This window comes from Urocitellus parryii, chromosome 12, assembly GCF_045843805.1.
Source record: "Urocitellus parryii isolate mUroPar1 chromosome 12, mUroPar1.hap1, whole genome shotgun sequence".
Lineage (NCBI taxonomy): Eukaryota > Metazoa > Chordata > Mammalia > Rodentia > Sciuridae > Urocitellus > Urocitellus parryii.
This window is the reverse complement of record NC_135542.1, coordinates 65,935,038-65,958,120: the sequence shown is the minus strand read 5'-3', so window position 1 is coordinate 65,958,120 and position 23,083 is coordinate 65,935,038. Positions and strand designations below refer to the sequence as shown.

The window sequence follows — 23,083 nt, the reverse complement described above, 5'->3', positions numbered from 1 at the left end:
AGGGCATTAAGCACTGGATGTACTTTCCAAATAAGCACATGTCATCAGGGAAAAGCTCCATCTATTTCCCGGCACCTCCCTCACTTCTTCAGAGTCCCTTGGATGCTCTGGGCCTCATGGCAAGTCTGCCCAGAGGAAAATGGCACCTGAGGCTGTGCCAAGCTCCTCTGCTAAGTGACCAATTTGAGTCTTGGTACACTTGGATTTGACATAGATTTCGACGACATTGCTGTGAGCTGTTTAATCTGAGATCAAAAAAGAGTTGAAAAATAGGAGAGGGGGAAAAAAAAGCAAATGCAAGATTTATCACTGGCTTAACCCTGGGCAAGATTATGCCTTAAATAATCTTTCAGGAACAAGAGCAGTTCTTTAAAAATCACATCAAGAAATATTTGAGTCAACACAGGTAATTATTTTTGGTTTAATTAAAATTCCCCTGTCAATAGCATAACTTGAAATTGGAGAGCTTAAAATGCAAATTTCAAAACCTTTACCTTTTGATCAAGGGTCTGCAAACCACAGCCTCAGGCCAAATCCAGCAAGCTGCCGTCTTTATAAGTAGTATTTTATTGGAACACAGCCACACCAGCCATATTTACTATTGTCTGGGGCTGCTTTCTAACCGTAACAGCAGAATAATACAATCATGACACAGGCTATCTGACCCTCAAAGCCTAAAATATTTATCATCTGACTCTTGTCAGGGAAGCCTGGGACCCAGGCTTTTGAGAATAACAGATAAGTCAATACTACCCCTTGCAAAGCAGGAAGGGGTTCACTGAACCCTGGTTTTCCTTTTCCTGGGCCTCACATGCCCTTGTGCGTTTCAAAGGAAACAGACCCGAGGCATCAGAACAGGGTGGATGTAGTCAATGCTGGACTTTGTTAAAGCCTCAGCCTGGGCAGCCACGGTGGAAGAAACTCTAGAAGGAACCCAAAGAAATGGCACTGTTTTGGGCATTTCTCCTGCCTTTGCCCCTTTGCTGTTATCCCCTGTATCCCAGCAGAGCAAAGCCCACCAAGTGGTTAAAGCCATTTGCAAGCTGAGTGGCAATTCAACATGGTATACCTCAGCAGCTGCCAACCCTCACTGCATGCTAGAATCACCAGGGAACTATAAAGCTACTGACGTCCTCTTCCTCCTGAGGTGACCACAATGAGAAGCAGGGGAACCTCGGTGGGCCAGAGCAGGTGGAAGAGGGCAGCTGTGCAGATTCAGGGACAGCCTGTCACCCTCAGCAGGGTAAGGAGGACATCCACACAAGGGAAGGTGTTGACGGGAGATTGGTGACATACAGGGGATTAGTAAGTGATGGAGTCATGAGAAGGAAGCCAGCCTCCTCACAACTGGAGGAGAGTGTTACGAACAGGAAAAGGGAGGAAACTGGAACCGGCTGGTGCTGGGCTGGAACCGGATGTGATTGACATAAAGTCATATACACAGTGAGTCTGTGTGTACAGGTGAGCACGCACACACTGATTCCCTAAATGTCCATTGAGAGGCTTGGGAGCATCGATACCCAAGAGCAGTGAGCAGACTTCTCAGATCTTGGCTTCTAACTACCACTGTCCAGTAAAAGGATCAAGATTCTTTAGGAAATATTCTATTTCAGGGCTTGGGTGGGAAACACAAGATGAGCCTGAAACACTCTCTGGTGTCACAAAGTTGTCAGAGAATGACGGGGACATGTCAGAAGGATGCTGAAGCCAACTTGAAGGGGCTTTTACTAGTCAAATCAGGGACAATTAGAGCATCCAAATTAGTGATAGTAGCTGGGCGCAGTGGTACACGCTGTAATTCCAGGGGCTCAGGAGGCTGAGGCAGGAGGATCGAAAGTTCAAAACCAGCCTCAGCAACTTAGGAAGGCCCTAAGCAACTTAGTGAAACCCTGTTTCAAAATAAAATACAAAAAAGGGCTGGGGATGTGGGTCAGCAGTTAAGTGCCTCTGGTCAATCCCCAGTACAAAAAAAAAAAAAAAAATTAGTGATGGTAAAGTGTCACAATTCATTGAATAAAATAGAAAACCACAAGTCTACATGAGTAGCAATATAAATAAATAAATGGAAAGTTGTTGCAGAACAGGCAATTTACACAGCTTTCTAGTATCTCCCTACAAAACGGTTACTAATTCCAAAAGGAGAGAAAATAGTCGCTTGACTGTGGAGAAACCTGGCAAACACCCCTTCAATCAAGTGATCCAAGTGCGCACTATCAAGGTGGGACAAATGGAAACCACGTGCCACTTTCTGTGACATTCCTGCCCAAAATGTAGGTAGAGCCTGGATTTAGTCATGAAAACACATCAGGTGAACCCAAGTTGAGAGAGATCCTCTAAAATCATTGAGTGTCAAGGTCAGGCAAGTTGAGGGACTGTTCAGCATCTGAAGGGAGCAAAAGAGACATCTCTGGATTCAAACTTGATCTGGATGAAGGACACCGTTTGCCATGAAGCAAGGACACTGTCAACATTTAGTGACTTTTGAGTGGGGTTGGCTGGTAGCAGTGTAACTGTGTAAATTCCCTGAGTGTGGGGGCAGATTCTAAAACGACAGTGTTAAGGTACTGCTTCTCAAACTTGAATATGCGTTCGAATCCCCAAGGCAATCTTCTGAAAATGTGGCATCTGTCGCAGGGTGTCTGGGGGGCCTGAGGTTCTGCCTGTCCAACCAGCTCCCAGGAGGTGCCATGGACCACACTTGAAGTAGCAAGAACCTAGGGCATCTGTGGACATTTGCTCTTTGCCTCCCAAACACTCACCTTACTGTTTATTTTGGTTCCAATCACTTTTCCATCGGGAACAATCACTCCTGTGTACCTGTTTTGGACCAGACAGTCCTCAGTACTCAGGCATGCAACATATGACCTGGGTCTGGTCACTGTGAAAGGTTCAAGGATGCTCCTGAGATGAGCCAAGACCGGCGAGATGTAAGTCTGAGGCACCGCTGAGCCGATACAATCTCTGTTAACCTCTTCTGGAAGTTTCCCGGACTTCCAAGCCTTACAGTGGCTCCGGCCTCACCTTCTGCTAACTCTTAAAAGCCTCAAAGGCTTTTCTGACTCCCACAGGCCTCTGCTGCATTAAAGTTATGTAACCCTGGCAAACTGAGGGTGTCTGTATCTCAATGTCCTCACCTATAAAATGGGATACCACTTACCTCAGAGAGTTGTTCTGAGAGTGAATGGTGGCATCAACATAAAGCATTTTGTACCATACCTCTGCTACCGAGTAGATGCTCAATACATCTTCAATTGTTCATTTTGGCTTTGGAGTCCATGACTCCACACAGAAAGAAATGGCATTTCTATGGAAAGTTCTAGCTCACTTCCCATATTGAGAGTTACTGAACATAGAGCTATGGAGACACTGGAAGATGCACCAAGACATTTTGCAAAATATTATGTTACTGTACCCTTTGGGTTCTAGCAATTCCTGCATAGCCCAGCTACCCAATTCTTGCCTAATTTGCTCTCAATCCAAAGTGAGTTGTCTATGTAAAGACTTATCCAAAAGAAATAAATTAGCAACATTGTGGGTGCCACCAACTCCTGGTTTTCTCGCTCCCAACTATCACAAACTCTGGCCAGTGATCAGAAATTCCTTTCAACTGTCTTTATTCTACTGCCATCCTGTGGCTGACCTGTGCCACTGCAGCCATGGGCTGGATGTAGCTGAGCATGTCCATCATTATTAGCTGGGAAGGGGCTCCTTTGGAGGGAGTGTTGTCAAAGATTTCCCATCAGCAGGCAGGCTTCTAGGTATGAATTACCAATTTTTTCAGGGTGGGGGTTGGTACTGGGAATTGAACTCAGGGGCATTTTACCACTGAGCTGCATCTCTGTTCCTTTTTCTTTTCCTTTTTTTTTTTTTTTTTTTTTTTTTTTTTTAATTTTGAGCCAGGATCTTACTCAGTTGCTGGGCATCTTGCTAAATTGTTAAGGCTGGCCTCAAACCTTTCATCTCCAGCTGAAGACTCCCTTGTCGCTGGGATTACAGGTGTGCACCCTGTGCCCCGCTATGAATCACCAGTCTTGGCTTGACTTCTGTTTGATGAACCTTAAGGAAAGGTAGTACAGGAACAGGAAGCCCCCGCTGATGCCGACGAGGATGAGGTAGATGGCGTAGAGCGGGTGTGAGTTCAGGTCCATGGCACTGACGATCTGGACACACAGACATTCGGGAAGCTCATTAAGAAGATGTCTAGTTGGTTGTCCGTTCATTTAGAATCCACGGCCTTTGTCACTTACCGTCTCTCCTGGGACCGAGAAGGTGACGTTGCCTATCTGTGCGGTATAAGGGAATCCATTAAACTGAACCTGCATCAGCCCTGCGAAACACCACCGGAGGAAGGACACCTTGGCGATCCACGAGGGTGCTGAGAACAGCAAGAGCCAGGTTATTCACACGGTCCCAGCCCCCTGTTCCAGGTGCCACCTGCTCTCTGCACCGTGTTCCTGTCTAAGGCAGGGCTGGGCCGGGTCTGGCCCAGGGGAAGTCAACACTCTGAGGAGCAAGGAGGTGAGAGGGGACATGAAGGCCAAGGGGCAGGAGGCAGTGGGGAACCTGGATGGGGGCTGAGGGTCCTGAGAGGCTGCAGGGTCACCCATGGGTTGGGTTCATAACAATTCTAGAGAGTCACTGAACGAGGTGTCCTGTACATACTCAGTTCACAGAGCACTTGGCACCTCTACAGTAGAGATGGCTGCGTGGCTCTGACCCTGTGGAGTGTCACGCTATGGGAGGGAGGACACTGATCCCTACTGGGCTTCAGGAGACCACGGAAGGTAGGGATGGCCCCCACTCAGGGGCAGGACAGGTTCAGAGGTGGGAGGGTGCGTGTGCTGTCAAGAGCTGGAGAGGTAGCTGGGAGCCAGTAGCCTGCGACGCTTTAAGGAAAGTAGGGTCGTGAATGTGTCCCCTAGAAAGCCCTCTACATGGGTGAGCACTGAGAAGGACCCACGTCACAGAGACTGGACTGTTGCAGTGACCCAGGGTCCAATGATGGGGGCTAGGGCTGGGGAGAGAGCCAAGGGGACATTTCAGAAAGATTTAGGAGGGTGGATGTGAGCTGGCTCACTGCAAATGTGGAGAGGGAGGGGACTGGGGTGACTTCTGGATGTCTGCTGGGGGCTATGAGGAAGTGTCTCCTGTGTCCTCTAATCATTCTCATGGCCTGCAGGCTGCTGGCAAAGGCATCTGCTTCCAGAGGGCCAGCCTCGGTGGGACCTGAGCGATGGTTTTCCATCTCCACATGAAGGCAGGCCACACGGGGCCTGCGGGTGCTGGACCAGGCACGGGGAGCAGGCCTCACCTATCCACAGGTTGTCCAGGTTGATCATGAAGCCCCCGGTGAGGTAGAAGGAGTTGTAGAGAGCGTTGCAGAAGAAGGAGGACATGTGAAAAGTAGGCAGCATGGCAGCAGCGGCCAGGGCCATGGCCCTGCAGCAGAAGACCACCAGCCACACCAGCAGGAAGTACAGCAGGAAGCGCTCCAGGCCGGGCCGCAGGTTGGCCAGCCAGTAGATGGGCATCCCATAGATGATGACGTAGGCACAGTGCTCTGGTAGCTCCCCCAGGACCTGCAAAGGACAGCCCTTGCAAGGACATGGGGACAATGCCTCTGTTCTCCTAAGACCTGGTTTCAAGTCCCCCATCCTTCCCTTCCCAGATCTAGCAGCTGTGTGGCCTTGGTAGAGTCACATAATCTCTCTGAACCTCCTCTTCCTGGAAACACCTCCGTGACCTAATCTGAGGTTCTGGAGAGCTCAAACGTGCTAGGTGTTTCCCACTTCTTCCCTTTTAGGGTTCATGCTGACCAGAAAAGTCTTATTCCTGATCCTGACCTTCTAGTGAATATTTAAAAATTATCAAGTCATGGGACTTGGAGGTTCATGCCTGTAATCCCAGCAGCTCAGGAGGCTGAGGCAGGAGGATCACAAGTTCAAGAGTGTCCCTGAGTTCAATTCCCAGTACTACCAAACACACACACACACACACACACACGCACGGCTCTGAAATTCACATGGGGGATGTGGTATCTACCATCATAGACAACACACCCTCCTGGGCTCAGCAAAACCTCCCAGCAATGACTGCACAGTGCACGCTGTTCCCTCCCCCTGCAGTTACCTTGGCAAAGAAATATGGACCAGCTGTGTACAGTCCGTCGTCCAGTTCATGGTACAGCATTGCCCTCTCTGAGTGACCTAAAGGGGGGCAGGGAAGAAAAGATTGAAATGGTGAAGGCAACCGACAGTGTGTGTGATTTTGCATCTCTGTTAATACCACTAAAAGTAGTTGTAGCTCCTACCTTTTCTGTTTGTTTGTTTTTAAAAAACAGACACAGTAAAGCCGCCCTGATTCACGGGTTTGGGGAGGCTCTTTAGGGGTTGTGGTTCTGTGGCTTGCAAGCCACTCTCAAGTATAAATCCTGTTAGGATCGCCACGGCTAAGACACTGGTAGTTTGCTTTCGTTTGCACACTCATATTAATTTGCATACTTTTAAAGCAATTCTCTTTTATTCCACAATCATGATGCGATTATTCTGCAAAGCCCGTTGTCTCCAGGAGCTCGGAAGAGCACAGAGTTCAGTCTTGGACTAGCTCAGAGAGTGGCTGATGCCCATGTCTGCCTGCTTCCTGGTCTGCTCAGGACAGCAGGTGACACTCACATTTAGAGATGACATCCAGAATGACGTTGAAAGGGATGAGTGCTCCGATCATGAACAAGAGGGCTGCCGTGTCCATAAAGGAGAGCTTGATGTCCCCATGGCCGTAGTAGAGGAACCCTATAATTAGGGACATCAGACAGGCCTCCACCCCATGAATGAAGAGGGTCGGCAGGTCGCGGAAGTCATTGGAAATCTGACGACTTAAGAAAACAAAAGAAATGGTATCAAGGGGAAAACATAGTTGTGGGGTGACCTTGGGAATGTTCTATAACCTCTGGAAGCCTCATTTTTTGTCATCTGTAAAATGGGGATAGTGACACCCACCTTACAGAGTTCCTATGAGGACTAAATCAGAAAAAATGATGAGAGTATATGTCCCCATTGTAAGTACTAAGTAAATGATCGTGGCTTTTATTAGCAGTCTGACAATTTTACTTATAAATAATTTGTGGAGGGGAAAATCAATTAGGTCCATAAAAATAGATGGGCAAGTCTTAGTTGGCAAGTCTGCCATAGCATTAATTGTAGAGAGCGTTGCAGAAAAAAAAAATAATCTGACCATCAGTAGGGACTGGACAAATAAATGAAGAATGGCTACGTTGAACATGGTAGAGAGGCTACGGAGGTGAGGGTCAGAAGTGCTAAGTGAGAAAAACAGCTGGCCACGGAGCAATATGCAGATCTGACTTGTGTATTGAAATGTTTGTGTATATGGAAACGATTAGCATGACACATGCAGAGTACGTGAGCCTGGGCTGATGTGACAGGGACTCTTCTATTTCCAGTACAGATTTTCTGGTAGTGTTTGAATTTTCCCCAAATGACCACTATGCTATTTCTAGCATTACCAGGCCAGTAAGATTATTTTAATTTTGTTTAACAAATTTTAATTTTTTTGAAGGAATTTTAACAGATGTCTCTCATGGCCCGAGGGCTGGTTCTGGGCCTGAGGAGGCTGTTTTTCAAAGAGTTCTACCTCTTGCTTCCTCCTTCAAATTCCCTTTCTTGGGCGGGAATGGGATCAAATCCAGGACTCTGTACGTGCTAGGCAAGTGCTCTACCACTGAGCTCCACCCGAAGCCCCAAATTCACATTAGGTAGAAAAGGCTTAATTTGCTACTCAGAGACTTTGGCGACAAATGAAAGAGAGTTACCGGATCAGGGTAGCAAACTGCTGCACTGCCCCAGGCTGCTCAGTGGGAATTGAGAGGTAGCCAGAGTCTTGCAGGAGGGTCTGGCTGTTGGAAGACAGTATGTGGCTGGGTCAGGGACTGGGACCCGCCACAGGGAACTTACCACTCCAAGATGCTGGCCCACTGTACCTGGCTGCACAGGTGCCCACATCCAGCTCCTTTGTCTCTGCTTTCCACAGGAAGCCATCAAAGCCACGCACTTTTTCTAGAAACAGGGCTGCAAGTGACTGAGCCTTCTCCCGGGTGGCCATTTCCTGCTCTCTGCTGCATCTGTTGATGCTGGTCAAGTCCACTGTAAGCAGAGGACACAGGGCCATGGATAGAGGCTCCAAGACAAGTTCTCCACTATCTGAGTGGGAACCACAAAGTGATGGTCAGAGCAGAGGAAGTCAGAAAGATCCCCATGGCTGGTCTCTCCTCCTGCAAGGCCTAACCACCTTTGCAAAGGCCTCCGGGGAAACACATGGACCAGGAAGTGGTCAACAACAGCGGCACTGGCCCCAGTCCCACCACCCAGGCTCATTCTGGGGACATCCCAGGAGCCAAAGTCTGCACCACAGTTATGCCCTGGCTCCCAATCCAGCTGCCAGGAAACTGGTAATGAGGGCTCAGCCTTCAAGGTATGCCTGAGCCCACTGGGAGAAGGAGGGCTGGTCATGAGCTAGCTGGGTACTCAGGCTCCTGGAAGGTCACTCTCTCCCTGTTAATCAATCATTTGGCTTCCCAAGCAGCTTGCCCAAGGGAGGAACGTGTTTGCTAGGAGGGTGCAAGGGACCAGCCCTTGCTACAGAGAGCACTGCCTTTGGTCATCTCCTTTGACCCCAGGGAAAGGAGTCCGCCCACCAGCTGGAGAGAGGCCAAGAGGACAGCCACCTCTAGGTCCCAAGGGTTGCTGCCCTGAACCAGGCCTGGCAGTCCCATGCCACCGCCCTCCTCTCACAGTGCTCTGCCTTAACCTCCAGTGCCCCTGCAATGCCAGGAAAGGAAACCCCACCCGTCATAGCAGGGCCTTCAACACCCTCCTGGTTCCAGACCCAAGCACACCCTTGCTCCCCTACCATTCTGTCTTCAGAGCCTTCGTGTGGCTGGAAGTCTCTGTCACCTCTCTCTTTTCCCTCCTCCTGTGTACATTACACATCTGAGACAGGACCACGTCTAAGAGGGGCCTTATAAACACCATCTGTTTGTTCCCTTAGCACAGGGCGATAGCTCAAAACACTGGGCACCCTCCCACCCTACGTGGCTCCCATACTCCATACTGGTGAGGGCCCCCACTCCTACTTCTCCCAAATCATGATACAAAAGAGTTTTCCAATCTGCTATGGGCATTTAACTTCCGGTAACCTGTGACCAAGGTTACATCAAATTACCCCCAGTGACCAGGTTGGCAGGTGCCCTCTGCCCTCTTATCTGAGGATGGCTGGCTAGAGGATGATACACTGGCAGGAAGTCAGAATGGCACCTGAGCACTGGAAGGGAGGGTGACCTCTGTGTGAGGTCATCAAGGCCACAAATGCAGAGGCAAGGAGTAGGGGCCAGGAAGAGTGGCCTGTCTTCCTGGGGGAAGGATGGAAGGTAGCCAGGATGCTGGGAGGAGAACCTGGGTAGCAGGACTAGAGTCCAGGCCTGGGACTGGGCACATCAGTGTTCTGGACCTTACAGCTGTGCCCTAGCAGAAAAGGGGCTGAGCTCTTTCTGCTCCAGTCTTCCCATCTGCAAAGATGGAGATGACCTTGGCCTGGCAGGGATGTGAAGGCCAAACAGGAGACCCTCTGGAGCTTGGCAATCTGGGCCCTTTTGTGTATGCCTTTGAAGATATGGTCCGTCAGGTGGTCAGACTTATTGGTGAACTCCTTTCTACACTTTGCCATCCCGGGAAGAACCTGAAGCTCCAGGTGACCTCGGAGACCAGCCACAGCTGCTGCATCCCCTGACCCTGGCATAACTATGCCTCCTGTCCAGCAGCCATGCCAGTTCTCAGTGCTCTTGAGGGGTGCTTTCAGGTCAGGCACCTGAAAAAGCCACTGGTCCCCAGGAATACATAAACTCATCACATATTTGACAAATGTGTAATATTGTGTGCTCAGGACCCCGGAGAACAGCAGTCTGAGGCTGAAAGAGCCATTTTCAAAACTAGAGGTTCAGTGGCCAAGGCCAACAGCGAGGCCCTGAGCTAGCTCTTCCCTGGACCCCTCCACCCCACTTAACCTGCAGGCTCCCTGCTTCTGTGGGGACATGAGGGCACACTCTTAAGATTCCCTGGTGGCTTGTGGATCTTAAATAGCCTGTTTCCTTAACAGAGTCTGAATAAAGACCACAACTGTAGAAATCATCCAAACCCTTTGGATTCTATCCCCTCTGGCCAGCAGAGGTTCTGTACATCCCAATCTGTCCTGCACAGAAGGGTGGCTATTTGTGAGAGGATCCCTTTTTTCACGTCCTCTTTCTAGCATCTGATCCTTGGCAAACTGACCAAAATCTTCCACCTGGCTCTGCCCACCACCCACTCCTTCGTCCTTTCCTGATGTTTGAGAATTTTTTCTTGCATCTTTTCAATAAGAGATGAAGAGTCTGGGTGGGGAGGGTCCTGTGCACCAGGTCAGGATTCACTGGCATTGCTACCTCACCATAGAAGTCGGCAGGGTTGCTGTAGCGGGGACAGGGGTAGCCGATGGCCGTGAAATACTGGACCATGTGCTGGGCGGCTCCGAGGTAGATGGTGGTGCCCGACGTCATCAGGAGGACCAGGTCAAACAGCTTGAAGATGTCCGAGCGAGGCTGGTGGAGGGAGATGAGCACCAGCCTGTTGCCCTTGGCCAGACGGGACAAGGTTTTCACCAGGTTGTGGGCGGTGAAGCTGTCGAGCCCGGAGGTGGGTTCGTCCAGGATGAGGATTCCTTCCCAATGACAGAGCAAGGAGCCTGGTGACCGCGCTGGCCCGAGCCAGGCCGAGCAGCCGACTCAGCCCCCCCTCCCCCCCGTGCCCGGCCCTTACCTGGGTTCCACAGCAGCTGCACCCCGATGCTGACTCGCCTCCGCTCGCCCCCCGACACCCCGCGCACGTACGCGTTGCCCACGCGGGTGTTGGCGCACTGGCGCAGCCGCAGCTCCGCGATCACGTCCTCCACCTGCAGGCGGAGCGCAGCCTGAGCCCCCCAAGGGCTGCACCCGTTAGGACCCAAAGTGTAGAGACACTTGCTCCTCCGCCCAGGTGTTAAAGTGAGGGAGCCCTTCATTTGCAGCTCTTCATTTCTCTGTTGCTGTGTCCCTGCCCCCGTCCTGTCCCCTGTCCTCGGAGGCTCACCCAGAGGGAGCATCGCCCTGTGTTGGGAACATAGGGACTGACAGTTGGGCTGACTGCCCACAGAGGACCAGAAAACATACACAAATCATCCGTTGGATGAGTGTGAAGGGGACTCACTGGGGCTGAGATGGCTTCTGGAGGTCCTAAAGAACTACTGAATGATGGGGGCGGGGGAGTGACCATATGGCCTCTTTCCTGCAGGTGGAAGGTGAGCTGTACTGCTCAAACTCCACCTGGGCTGGGTCCCGAGGCAGGCCCAGGAGGGTGGGGAAGGGGCAGAATATGTGTCTTTTCTGACCCCAGAGGTCACTACTGGGGTCAGTTAGTTACCCTTTTGTCACGCTGAGCCTGCGAGAAGCTTCTAGGCAGGCGCATCTGGGCAACGAAGGCCAGGGTCTCTCGGACCGTCAGGTTGGGCAGCAGCTGGTCATGCTGGCGCACGTGGGCCACGCACTTCCTCACGACCTGAGGGGTGCTGGGCTGCCTGTTGATCCAGATACTGCCTGACTTCATCTTGCCACCGTGGTGACGGCCGGTAATCACATCCAGCAATGAGACTCTTCCACAGCCTGCAAAGCAACCAGACATCCCCGAGGACAGAGCTTCTACAGGGGCCATTGGCAGCTCTGTTCTCACAGAAGTAGCCAAATTCCAGGGAAGGTGGCACTGCTCCTAGACCTGGGTTGGACCTGTTTTCTGCAGTCAACTTGGGGCACCCTTGAGGTCAAGACACATTTATCCCAGGGGTTTGGCCAGGTCAGCCAGGGGCTGCATGACAGGAGAAGGCTGGAGTCCTGCTCATGCCTGGAATGTTTGTCACTTTCCACTGCCAATCAATGCTCTTCCAACCCAAGCAAGGCTGGGGTTAATTGCACTGTGAAGCGGAACCACTCCTGGCTGACAAACATGCCAGCAAGATTTCACCATTCATTGTCATTTAGGTCAGAAGCTGGCTTTGTGGGAAGAACTAACTTGGAATATTCATAGGGCATCTTTTAAAAATGCAAAATCAGAACTTATTTTGAAACATAAGGAAGAAAGTGGAAAAGTAATAGAGGTGGAAATAATTTTAAAGCATAGTGTATCTCTACCCTTCTGAATATATCTATACCCTTCTCTCTTATTTCTATCAGTGGTGTATTTTACTCCTAAAAAGAAAAAGAAAAAAAAAGACCCCTGAGCTCAAGTTAACACCATCCACATCTGAATGACAAAAAACTACTATTGGGGGCTGGGGTTGTGGCTCACGCCTGGCATGTGTGAGGCCCTGGGTTCCATCCTCAGTGCCACATAAAAATAAATAAATAAGATAAAGGTATTGTGTCCATCTACAACTAAAAAGAAAGAAAAGAAGACTACCATTGGTTTAGGGAAGTGAGCATCAGGTTGGATCTAATTTCCAAAAACATTTGATGTGGCTCTTTCTTTAACAGCTGTTTATACTGAATGCTGTTTAGCCCCAACTGGGAGAGAGCTCTGTCCAGTCTGCCCCAGGTGGGTTTTGGTTTCCTTAAGTACATCCCTCCTGGAGAGCAAGTTTTCCAAGTTGTTTTCAAACAAGGAAAGTGGCAATAGAAAACATGTGACAAGTTTTCCTTGCCATGTGCCATGGGTTGTCTGCAGGCAGCCCCAAGACACTCAATGAAAAATTTATAAACTAGGAGGCTTCCCCATGTCATCTTCCTGCTTACTGTCCAGGCACTTTGAGTGGAAGGGTCCTGCACCCTACCCCCTGTGTGCACCTCATTCAGGATCCCTGAGAATTTGGGTGGAGCAAAATAGCCAGAGGAGGAAGCAAAGAGAGGGGCCTCAGTCCTGCTCCCTGCTCAGCCTCAGACATCAGCTGCTGGCTCTGGGAGAGCAGGGGACTTTGCCAGTGAGGACAGGGACCATGGATTCCCAGCAAGAGAACAGGGCGACCACATTTCCTATGCAGAACTTTGTTGGAGGCGTAGGCAGTTTTTTCAAAGGAGGGTGCCTGGTACATTGGGGAGGCCCTCTCTGAACCCAGAGAAAACATTCATGGGCCCTCAAGACCCTTGTAAAATGGCTGGCATCTCCCCACCAGCAAATTTATGAATCGGAAGACTTTTGGCATTGCTGATTCTATAGAAGCTAAATGCCTGGAGCTGATATATAATTTTTTAAAAATTATGGCCGGCATTTGTATGTATGCGTGTATCTTAAAAGTCACAGGTAATACAATGGATAAACCTTTCTAAGAAATCATTTTAATAATTTCCGCCAAGTAAACCTGAAGCCAAACAATGTTGAACCTGCAGTCAAAAGACCTAGATATTACTCAATGTAATTCCTGCTCCGCCTCTCTGAACTTCCCTTTTCTCAATCACAAATCAGGTAGACTCTGAGCTAGAGTCGTATGTGCCATGTATTCACCAGGATGATTCCACAGAAGGGCCTGAGAGCCCCCTACATGCTCAGTTTAAGAAGAAAAAGCAGATAACAACAAGAAAAACTATCGGAAGTTAAAAATCAAAATAGTGCTTTTTTTCTTGGTTAGGTCTGAATTGTAGGGACAGAGCCAGAGGAGGAGGGGCTTAATGATTGTGCATGTTGTTTTAGTTACAAAGTACATTTGCACATAGTAACTCATTTGATCTTTGGTTAGACAATAAACAGAACTTCTCTATCAGAGAAGTGTAAAAGTTTGGGGTAGATGTTCAAAACGTTGAGTAATCTCTACCTCTGGAAATGATTAATTAAAAGGTATAAAGTGTTCTCTCTATACTGTGTAAGGTGTCCCTGGAAGAAACACCTGGATCTGAGAATCAGGGGACCAAGTTTAAGTTCTAGTTTGTGTGTCCTTTGGATTTAGTGTCCACATCAATCAAATTAAGGGAAATGGGTGTGTGTGTGTGTGTGTGTGTGTGTGTGTGTGTGAGAGAGAGAGAGAGAGAGAGAGAGAGAGAGAGAGAGAGAGAGAGAGAGAAAGTACCCTAGAAGTATTGAATACTAGATAATTTGAAAATCTTTCTCTCAAAATGCTTCAAAGCTGGTAAGGAGGAGAGTCCAAGTCCCCTTGCCGCTCTGATGCTCTATAATATAAAATATATAATTTACTAATTTAGCCTTGAGAGGTGTCTATTTGAAGCCATCCAAGAGTCCAGTTCTCTGCAAAAGGTTGCAGTTGGCTATGACTTTGGAGGGGGAGAGTTTGGCAGGACTCTGCCTAGTCATGGTCTGACCATGACCTGAGTCGGACTATGGGGTTAATGACCCGAGCGAGTGTCCTGTGGCTGGAGGAGTCTCTGAAGAGAACTTGATGTTCTGAAGCTTCCTGATCATCCTCTTTCAATGCAGGTGCTAACTAAAGACTGACGCTATGGCTGCAGCTCCAGGTAGACCAGAGGCACATTCGTCATTCATAGTAGTAGCAACCATCTAATAAGAGCTAATAAGAGGAGGTACTAGCAAAGGGTTTTATGAGAAGCATCTCTCTGTCTGAAGGTCCATTCTGCGTCCCAGGAGAGAGAAACCACTGCCCAACAGTTTGCTTTCCGTGGTACCTGAGCTCCCTATGATGGCCAGCATCTGCCCACTTCTGACTTTGAAGCTCAGGTTCTGGATGCCCAGCTCACGGGAGTCTTGGCTGCCGTGAGACAACCAAGGTATTTTGAACTGAGCCAACTGCTTGAACCAAGGCACCTGGGAGGCCATGTCCACCTGTGGGAGACATCAGAAGGTTCCTCAAAAAGCCAAATAGCTTAGAGGGCTTCAGTAGACTCTGTTCAGCTCCCCTGTCCCTTCTTTTGCCCCTGTTCCCAGGGCACCCCCTTCCCCCCTGCTGATACACAACAGACCTGAGGTACCCCCTGACCCAGGGTCTGCCAAAAATAGAGGCAGAACCCACCATACTGAGAACCCAAACAGCTACTTCCAAGTCCAAGGATAAGGAGACAGGAAAGCATGTGCAATAGCAGAACAGAACAACAACAACAACAAAATGATACTGTGTTCAGGACATTTGTTAACCATTTTATATCCATGATTTATTTCAATCTTCATTGAAAACCTATAGCATATGTTCTATAATAATCTCTGTTTTACAGATGAGTCTCAGAGCAGTTAAGTAACTTGCTCAAGGTAACACAGTTAATAAGTGGCAGAGCAGAGAAAGGTTATGGTGTGGTTCATTAACTTGTCTCAATTCATGCTCACAAGAAGCCAGACTCCCATCTCTGAGATTCACCATGTTCCATCTGGGAAACATGTGGTCTGTCCTGGGGAAGTGGGGGAAAAGGGGCCCTTGATTCTGACCAAGACATTCCTTAGAACCTCTTTGCATTCTGGTTATTCTGGTTATTTTATTAGCTCTTGGGACCGTATATTTTACCAAAAAGTATACATAAATAGATATATAGGGATGATAGATAGATAGATGAAATCTGAATAAATATATAATATACTAAATAGCATTGCACATTGTGAATTTCTTGTTTTTAAATTTTTAATTTTCTGGTAATGGGGATTGAACTCTATCACTGAACTACATCCCCAAACTTTTTAATTTTTTGAGACAGCATCTTGCCTCCCGAATTTGCTGGGGCTTGCCTGGAACTTATGATCCTCCTACCTCCGCTTCCTGAGTCACAGGATTACAGACGTGTGCCACTGCACCCAGCTGAATTTCTTAGTTTTGATAATTACACTGACATATGCAAGAGTTTAACATTAGAGAAGCTGGACAAAAGGAACATGGGAATGCCAAATTATTTTTGTAACTTTTTCAAAAGTCTAAATTTATTTCAAAATTTAAAGTTAAAAAAGACTTGCAGCCAGACATGGTGGCTTATGCCTGTAATCCCAGCAATTCAGGAAGCTGAGACAAGAGGATCACTAATTAGCAATACCCTCAGCAACTTAGTGAAACCCTATCTCGAAATATAAAAAATTAAAAATAAAAAGGACTGAGATGTAGCTCTGTGGTAAAGTAAGATACACACACACACACACACACACACACACACACACACACACAATTTAATGAGAGAGAGGGAGTGAGAGAGAGAGCCATCCAGAGCCAGGCATGGTGATGTATGCCTGTAATCCCAGATACTCAGGAGGCTGAGGCAGAAGGATTGGTAAATTTGAGGCCAATCTGGGTAACTTATTGAGACTCTGTCTCTAAGTAAATAATAAGAAGGGCTGGAGTGCGGCCCAGTGGTATAGAGCCCCAGATGCATTTTTTAAAATATATATATATATTCTAAGGATGGACACAATGCCTTAATTTTTATTTATTTTTATGTAGTGCTAAGGATCAAACTCAGGGCCTCACACATGCTAGGCAAGCGCTCTACCACAATCCCAGCCCTCCCCCCGCCCCCATGCATATACTTTTTTTTTTTTTTTTTTTTTTTTTACAACAGGCTCCAACCTTCTTCATGCCCCTCATTTCCAGTTCCATGTGTAGGTGATGAATGAGAAGTCTCCCTGGTGCTCACACCCCACAGGTGAGGCATCAGCATAGACTGGACTCTGTCCTTGGGAGAAGAGAGCCTGCAGGACCGGCTCACCCTTCCCTTCCACTTGGGGAATTCTGTGGCTTCCCTGTCACTCCTCCTCCCTCCAACCCAGGCACACTGTGCCCATACCTGGTAGGTGAGGTCTCTGACTTCCAGGGTGTTGGACTGGCCACTGTAGGTAAAGTACAGGCTATTGTCACTTTCAGAGGAGAACAAGCTGTCCTGGAGGCCCTGCTGGGAGACATGAAGGGGAGGGACTCCTTCAGAGACTGCAGAGGATGTAGGAGAAGACAGAAGGTGACCTGAGAGGTGACAGCAGCGGCTGTCAATGAGGTTGAGGGTCCACATTGGCAGGAGATGGGTTTGTGCAGGTGGAACCCCAGAGAACAGGAGTCTTGATGAAGTCTTGCACATCTTCTTCCTTCAGGAGGAGCTTGGGGTTCTCCCAGGATGGCCTTTACCACCAAAGAACTGATAGACCCAACCTGATCTTTTCTTAAAATTGGGAGCCATCTTGCCACAAAGCCATGAAAAGATAATTTCGGCTTTACTATAAATTACTGCAAATTCTGAACCTGCTTGGAATGCCTGCCCGTGCCTTGAACTCACCCATGCCTGGCTCTCTGACCAGATAGCAGCCCTCTCTGAAACTTTAGTGACGCCTCACAAATCTTGGCCTTCCCTGGCCAGACAACGACCCTCTCTGAGGCTCTAATGGTCCTCATAAATTCTGATGTTGGGGCCAGCAAAAAATGTAAACTACCATCAGTTTATGCTCGTCAGAGTTCTGTTATCTGTAACACCCCTTTTGTGTAACTTTCTGGGCTATAAAGCTGGGCTGCAGGAAAGCTGGGGCTGCTGTCTTGTTCCCGCCGTTTTGGGAGGGAGAGGCAGCCCGGCCCGTCGAAATAATAAGCTTGCTTTAATTTGATTTTAATTGGAGTCAGTGGCCTTTTCTTGCGTCCTGGTCTAACAGAACCTCAACTTCAGGCCTATGTGGGCTCAAATCCATGCAGCGCCTGATGAATGACGCCCAGACTCCCAACTGGAGACAGCCGAGTAGCACGACCTGAGCTGGGAGCTGGGGAACCCTGGGTCTGGCGGGGCATCTCCTAGTGCCCTGCGCTCTCCTTCTGCTTCACTGGAGCAGGATTAAGTGTGGACTCATTAACAAGCTCCCGCGAGCTTTGGCCCTCAGAGCTGCCCTTCTCTCACTGACACGTTCCTTCAACAAAACACACGATAGATCCTCACCTGGGAGTCCCCAATCCACTTCAGGCTTGGAACTTGGGAAGTGACAGTGAAAAGAGCATCTCTGAGAAGCTTAGATTTTAGTAAGCTTAGTAAGTCAAGTGTTAGGATGGAGAAAGACGGTCAGACCTAGAGGCAGGCTGACCTCAAGTTTCTGGTCTAGGTGCGTCTTCACCTCGAACACAACATCCACACGTGCCTCAGGCCCAAAAAATATGACAATGACTTTGTCAAATTACTCTAGTGGAGGTAGGAGGTCCTGGAAAAGGACACTCCAGACCAATGGAAGTGGGGGGATTAGTACAGGTGGCAGGTGTCCTATGAGCAGCCCTCAGAGTCCCATGAGAGTATTAAAACAGCGGACCAAAGCTACTTACATGGCTTAAGGGTTGAACTATGATCAAAATTACCCTGTAAAGGGCTGGAGTTGTGGCTCAGCGGTAGAGCACTTGCTTGGGCATATGTGAGGCCCTGGATTCCTCCTCCAACACCGAATATAAACAAACAAATAAAAGATCCATCGACAACTAAAAAATATTTTTTAAAAAATCACCCAGTAAAGCTGGGCACAGTGGCACATACCTGTGATCGCAGCAACTCAGAAGGTTGAAGCAGGAGAGGGCAAGTTCAAAGCCAGCCTCAGGAAAATTGAGGTGCTAAGCAACTCAGTGAGACCCTGTCTCTAACTAAAATATAAAATAGAGCTGGGGATGTGGCTCGGTAGTTGAGTGCCCTGAGTTCAATCCCTGGTACCCCCCCCACGCACAAAAAATTACCCAGTAAAAACATGGGAAATATAAGACACCTCACTCAGGAGAGGGGTTATATTTGAGGAACCAGGACAGATATAGGGGAGAAGGGTAATGGAGTGGGGTTTAGCTTGGAAATCAGCGGTGGGTGAGTAGGAGTTCCCTGAGTAAACGGATGTTTGAAATATTTCACAATATGTTTTCAAATGGAGAGACCAAGGCTAGGAGTAGAACCCCCACCTTCCCCCCCTGCAGCCCATGCTTCAAAGCAGGAGGGAGGGGGAGTGCTGTGGCATAAGCCTATGATCCCAGCTCCTCTGGGGGCTGAGACAGGAGGATCACAAGTTGAAGGCCAGCCTCAGCAATTTAGTGAAATCCTTAGCAAATTAAGGAAGATACTGTCTCAAAATAAAAAGTGAAAAGTTCTGGGGATATAGCTCAGTGGTAAAGCACACCCGGGGTTCAATCCCCAGTGCCTCCCCCCACAAAAAAATACACACACACATATGTAGGGGTGAGGGGAGTGGGAGGAAAGAAGAAAGGAGGTTCAGGAAACAGCTGGACTCCTGGCCAATTGACTCTGTGCTTGCCTTCTCTGGCCACTCCCACTGTCACCACCCTGCCCAGTTGCTCCAGTTTCTTGTGTTAACTATCAGAACATGTATCAACTGCTGAAGGACTCATCTGGGCTAATGTGCACCCTATTATCTTTTTTTTTTCAAACAGGAGGGTTATTAGTTAATTGGCATCAGATATAAATTAACTCAGAAATTGCTTCTGCAGGCCCAAAGCTCCCCAGGTTGGATTTAGGGACAGAGGAGCTGCTGATGACACAAAGCCAGACTTTTGGAGTCTGGAGCAATGGGTGGGAGGTGACCTCAAGTCCAGCATGCTATGATTTGAGGAGAGGGCCCTGGGGCCCAGGGAAAGAGGAAGCAAGAGGGAGGACAGATGAAGTCAAAGGTGCCAGTGGCCCCCAGCCCTGAGGTCATGGAGGGACTGTGCCTGCCCGGAGCCACGTAGGCAGCTCTGCTTTTGGAAGAAAATTGGCGCCTGGGTTGAAGATGTCTTCTGTTCTCTTTTAAAATATTTTCCTTGGCTCCCAGGAAGGATTTGTTAGACTATTCCTGAGGTTTTGACAAACTCTCTGTATTTTTCAAATACTTAAATATCTATTCAGCTGACATCTTAATCAGTACGACTGTCAGAACATCACTTGAATTTCTGACAGGTGACACCCAAAAAAGCAAAAGCAGGTTTATTTGTAGGTAACCAGCTCAGCACCTGCTGGGCTACATTGTAATTTCTCCTTGTATCAAATTCTGATCAAATTCCTGAGTCAGAAGCAGAGACAGGAAGGAAGCTCAGCGCGGAGCACAGTTCTGGTTCAGGAGTGGCGTCTGCAGGGGTGACACGCTGAGTGAGGGCTTACTTGTGGCTGATGGGGACATGCAGGGTTTGTTCCTGGCTGCGGGGACAGTCCTAGGCCTTTATTGAAACATTAAGACCAGATCTCGCACAGCTGTGCCTGGAGCCCAGGCCTCTCTTGTCCTTCCCTGGCCCTGCTCTTGCTCCTGACGTGGGGACTGGGTGTGCCATGGGCACCTGTCATTCCAGGTACTTGACACCAGATGTCCCTGTGCAACCTGCCTCAGTCCCATCCCCAGGGCCTGCATTCACTGGTTCCGAGGTCCTTCTTCAGGAACAATGACAGTAGCACCAAGTGATCCCCCCAAGCCAGAGGGACATCTGTCTGTGGGGGACATGGATGGAATGTGAGGCTGGGGTGATCACAGGGCTGGAGGAGTTGGTGATAGAGTGGGATGGAGCTAGGGGTGGGCAGAGAAGAAGACAGATCGTGGCTTGGGCTAAAAGCCAGCTCCCTATGCCACCACATCCTAGCCGCTCCTCTGAGAAACCCTTGTAACAGTGGCCCACTTTGTGCTTTGAATGTAGCCCTTGCTTCTCTGCCACTGCATCTGATCTTTAAAATGGACATGTTTCTTTCTCTTCCTCTCTCCCTGCTCCTCCCTAATCTCAGGGGAAACAAGATTACCTTTCTTCCCCACGTAAGCAGAGTTTTCTTTCCCTGAGTACACACCCCCATAGGAAGGAAGTAATCCAGACTTTGGGGATGGCACCAGAAGATCTCAGAAATGACTGTCTGTTCTCCAACAGAGAACATGTGGGATGTAGCTTTTGACTCTCTCTTTAAAAGCCCCCTGTTTCTGCTGATGGGCAGAATCACAGCTTCTGTGACAGGAGTCCCCTGTGTTTCTCCTTTGCTAGCAATAAACCTTCTTTTTTTCCTTTTTGTCAAAATGTGTCCTTGTTATTGGATTGGCACTGGAGACAAGCACCAAACTTTTGGTAACACCCTGACCTTTCAGGTTGTAAGGAAGGTATGTCAAAGTAAGGGGATCAAACTATTTTATTTAATAGTACTTAGCTTGATGGATAGCTTTTTTTTTTTTTTTTTAAGCCAGGGATTGAACCCAGGGATGCTTAACAACTAAGCCACATCCCCAGCCCCCCCTTTTTTAAGTATTTTTTTAATCTATTTTTTTTAGGTGTAGATGGACACAACACGATACCTTTATTTTTTATGTGGTATTGAGGATCGAACCCAGGCCCTGTCCATGCTAGGCGAGTGCTCTACAGCTGAGCCACAATCCCAGCCCCGCCCCCAGCCCTTTTTATATTCTAATTTGACACAGGGTCTTGTTAAGTTGCTTAGGTCCTCTCTAAATTGCTGAGGCTAGCCTTGAGTTTGCCATTCTCCTGCCTCAGCCTCCAAAGCTGCTGGGATTACAGGTGTGCGACTCTGTGCCCGGCTTGACTGATAGCTTTTCCTAGACATAGAATATGTGGTCCCCATCCTTTTGTTCCAGGCCCCACAAATGTTAGGGGTAGGGGTTGGGGTTATAGCTCAGTGATGCAGCATTTTACCGGCATGCTGGAGCCCCTGGATTCTATCCCCTGCACTGCACACACACACACACACACACAAAAAAAAGGAGGGGTGGGCGGGGCAGACCTTGGCATGGTACCTAGAGTAACAGAATTGAAGAAAAGGAAATTGTCAGCGGAAGGGCCTGTATGCATTTTTTTTGCATGTGGAGTTCTGCCTCTCAATCTGTGGTGGTGACCTTTAGGGTAGAAGATATCCTTAAAACCACCCCTGAATTTATGTCCTGTTCAGGAGGTAACTATTGCTGCCCTGGCTGGTAGGGGTCATTTCCCCACAGGGGCTGGCCCCAAAGGAACTCAGAGAGCAGAACTGGTCAATGCTGTGGTTGAAAAACTGGTAGGAAAAGTGGGCTCCGTCGGCTTGGCTGGGCAGTCCAGGTGCCCGTGGCTTCCTGCCCCTTCAATGCAAATCCTTTGGGTCTTAGCTGCTGGGTGCTGGGCCAGAGCTTTCTGTTTCTGAGAGCGGGGCCACCTCAGTCCTCCTCTGGGCACCCGGACTGACAGAAATGTGGGGCAGGGTCAAGCAGAGGTGGGACCAGCTTCCCTTCTTTCTTCCAATGTAGCCTCCTGCTACAAATCCCGCCTACTCTCTCCACTCAAAGGCCATTTACCAAGTAAACATTTCTCTGTTAAAAGGAGAGAGGAAGGTCCCTTGGACGATGTCTGGTCCTTCCAATTCATTCCCAGATCTTACATTTGCCTGCATGATTTGAGCATAAACCTGATGTTCCCACAAAAGTCACCTGTCATCTGTCACTTTATTGCCATTGAGATTCTTGACCTGACAGCTGCGTGAACAAAGCAGACACCCGGAGAGTTCCTGGTATGTATGAGCACATTTCTGCAGTGGAGTCTTGATTTTGGAAAAGGCGAAATCAGCCCAAGTCCCACATAAGGACCTCATTTTCCTCTAGGAGCATGCCTTAGGGCCAGAAGTGATCTCAGAGGCCTCCAGGCCTACAGATCTGCTCCCCACCACCCTCTGACATCCAGAAACAGAGTCCTGCTGCTACATTCTCATTCGGCTTGTTCCAAGCTCCTGAAGGAGCAAAGAAAGGTCCAGTTCCTCCCCTCCCACCGACAGAGGTGATGCCGGTCACTCACCGAGGCATCCTGGGGAGAGGCCTCTTTCCACAGCCCTGTCTCCTCTGTGGCCTTCTCAGCCATGGGGCCCGCGAGGTCTGTGCCCCTTCAGTGCAACTCCTTTGGGTCTTGGCCGCTGCCTGCTGGGCCAGAGCTTTCTGTCTTTGTTTCCTAGAGCAGGGCCACTCGGTCCTCCTCTGGGCCAGTCTCTCTCCCAGCGTTCCTCTGGAAAACCCTCCCACCAACACGGTGTGTTCTGCCCACTGTCAAGATAAGAACGCTGTGGCTAAAGGTACATCAGATAATGGCATCCGTCGCCAAGTTCCTGTCCTGCTGCTTCATGAGGGACTCTAGGACCGGGCAAAGAGCAGGCAGG

At 48.9% G+C, this 23,083-nt stretch overlaps 1 protein-coding gene across 1 annotated transcript; it reads right to left on the bottom strand.

Annotated features, from left to right (window-relative positions):
* Window positions 1–3,952: 3,952 nt before the first annotated feature.
* Window positions 3,953–22,805, bottom strand: Abcg8 (ATP binding cassette subfamily G member 8). The gene is made up of 13 exons (XM_026385749.2): window positions 22,729–22,805; window positions 16,784–16,885; window positions 14,696–14,852; window positions 11,499–11,737; window positions 10,860–10,992; window positions 10,492–10,761; window positions 7,994–8,156; window positions 7,826–7,909; window positions 6,672–6,871; window positions 6,130–6,206; window positions 5,312–5,579; window positions 4,248–4,375; window positions 3,953–4,160 (listed from the first exon to the last, which is right to left on the bottom strand). Exons 1-13 carry the CDS (start codon window positions 22,789–22,791, stop codon window positions 4,023–4,025), a joined length of 2,022 nt encoding a protein of 673 aa, XP_026241534.1. The 5' UTR covers window positions 22,792–22,805; the 3' UTR covers window positions 3,953–4,022.
* Window positions 22,806–23,083: the final 278 nt, after the last annotated feature.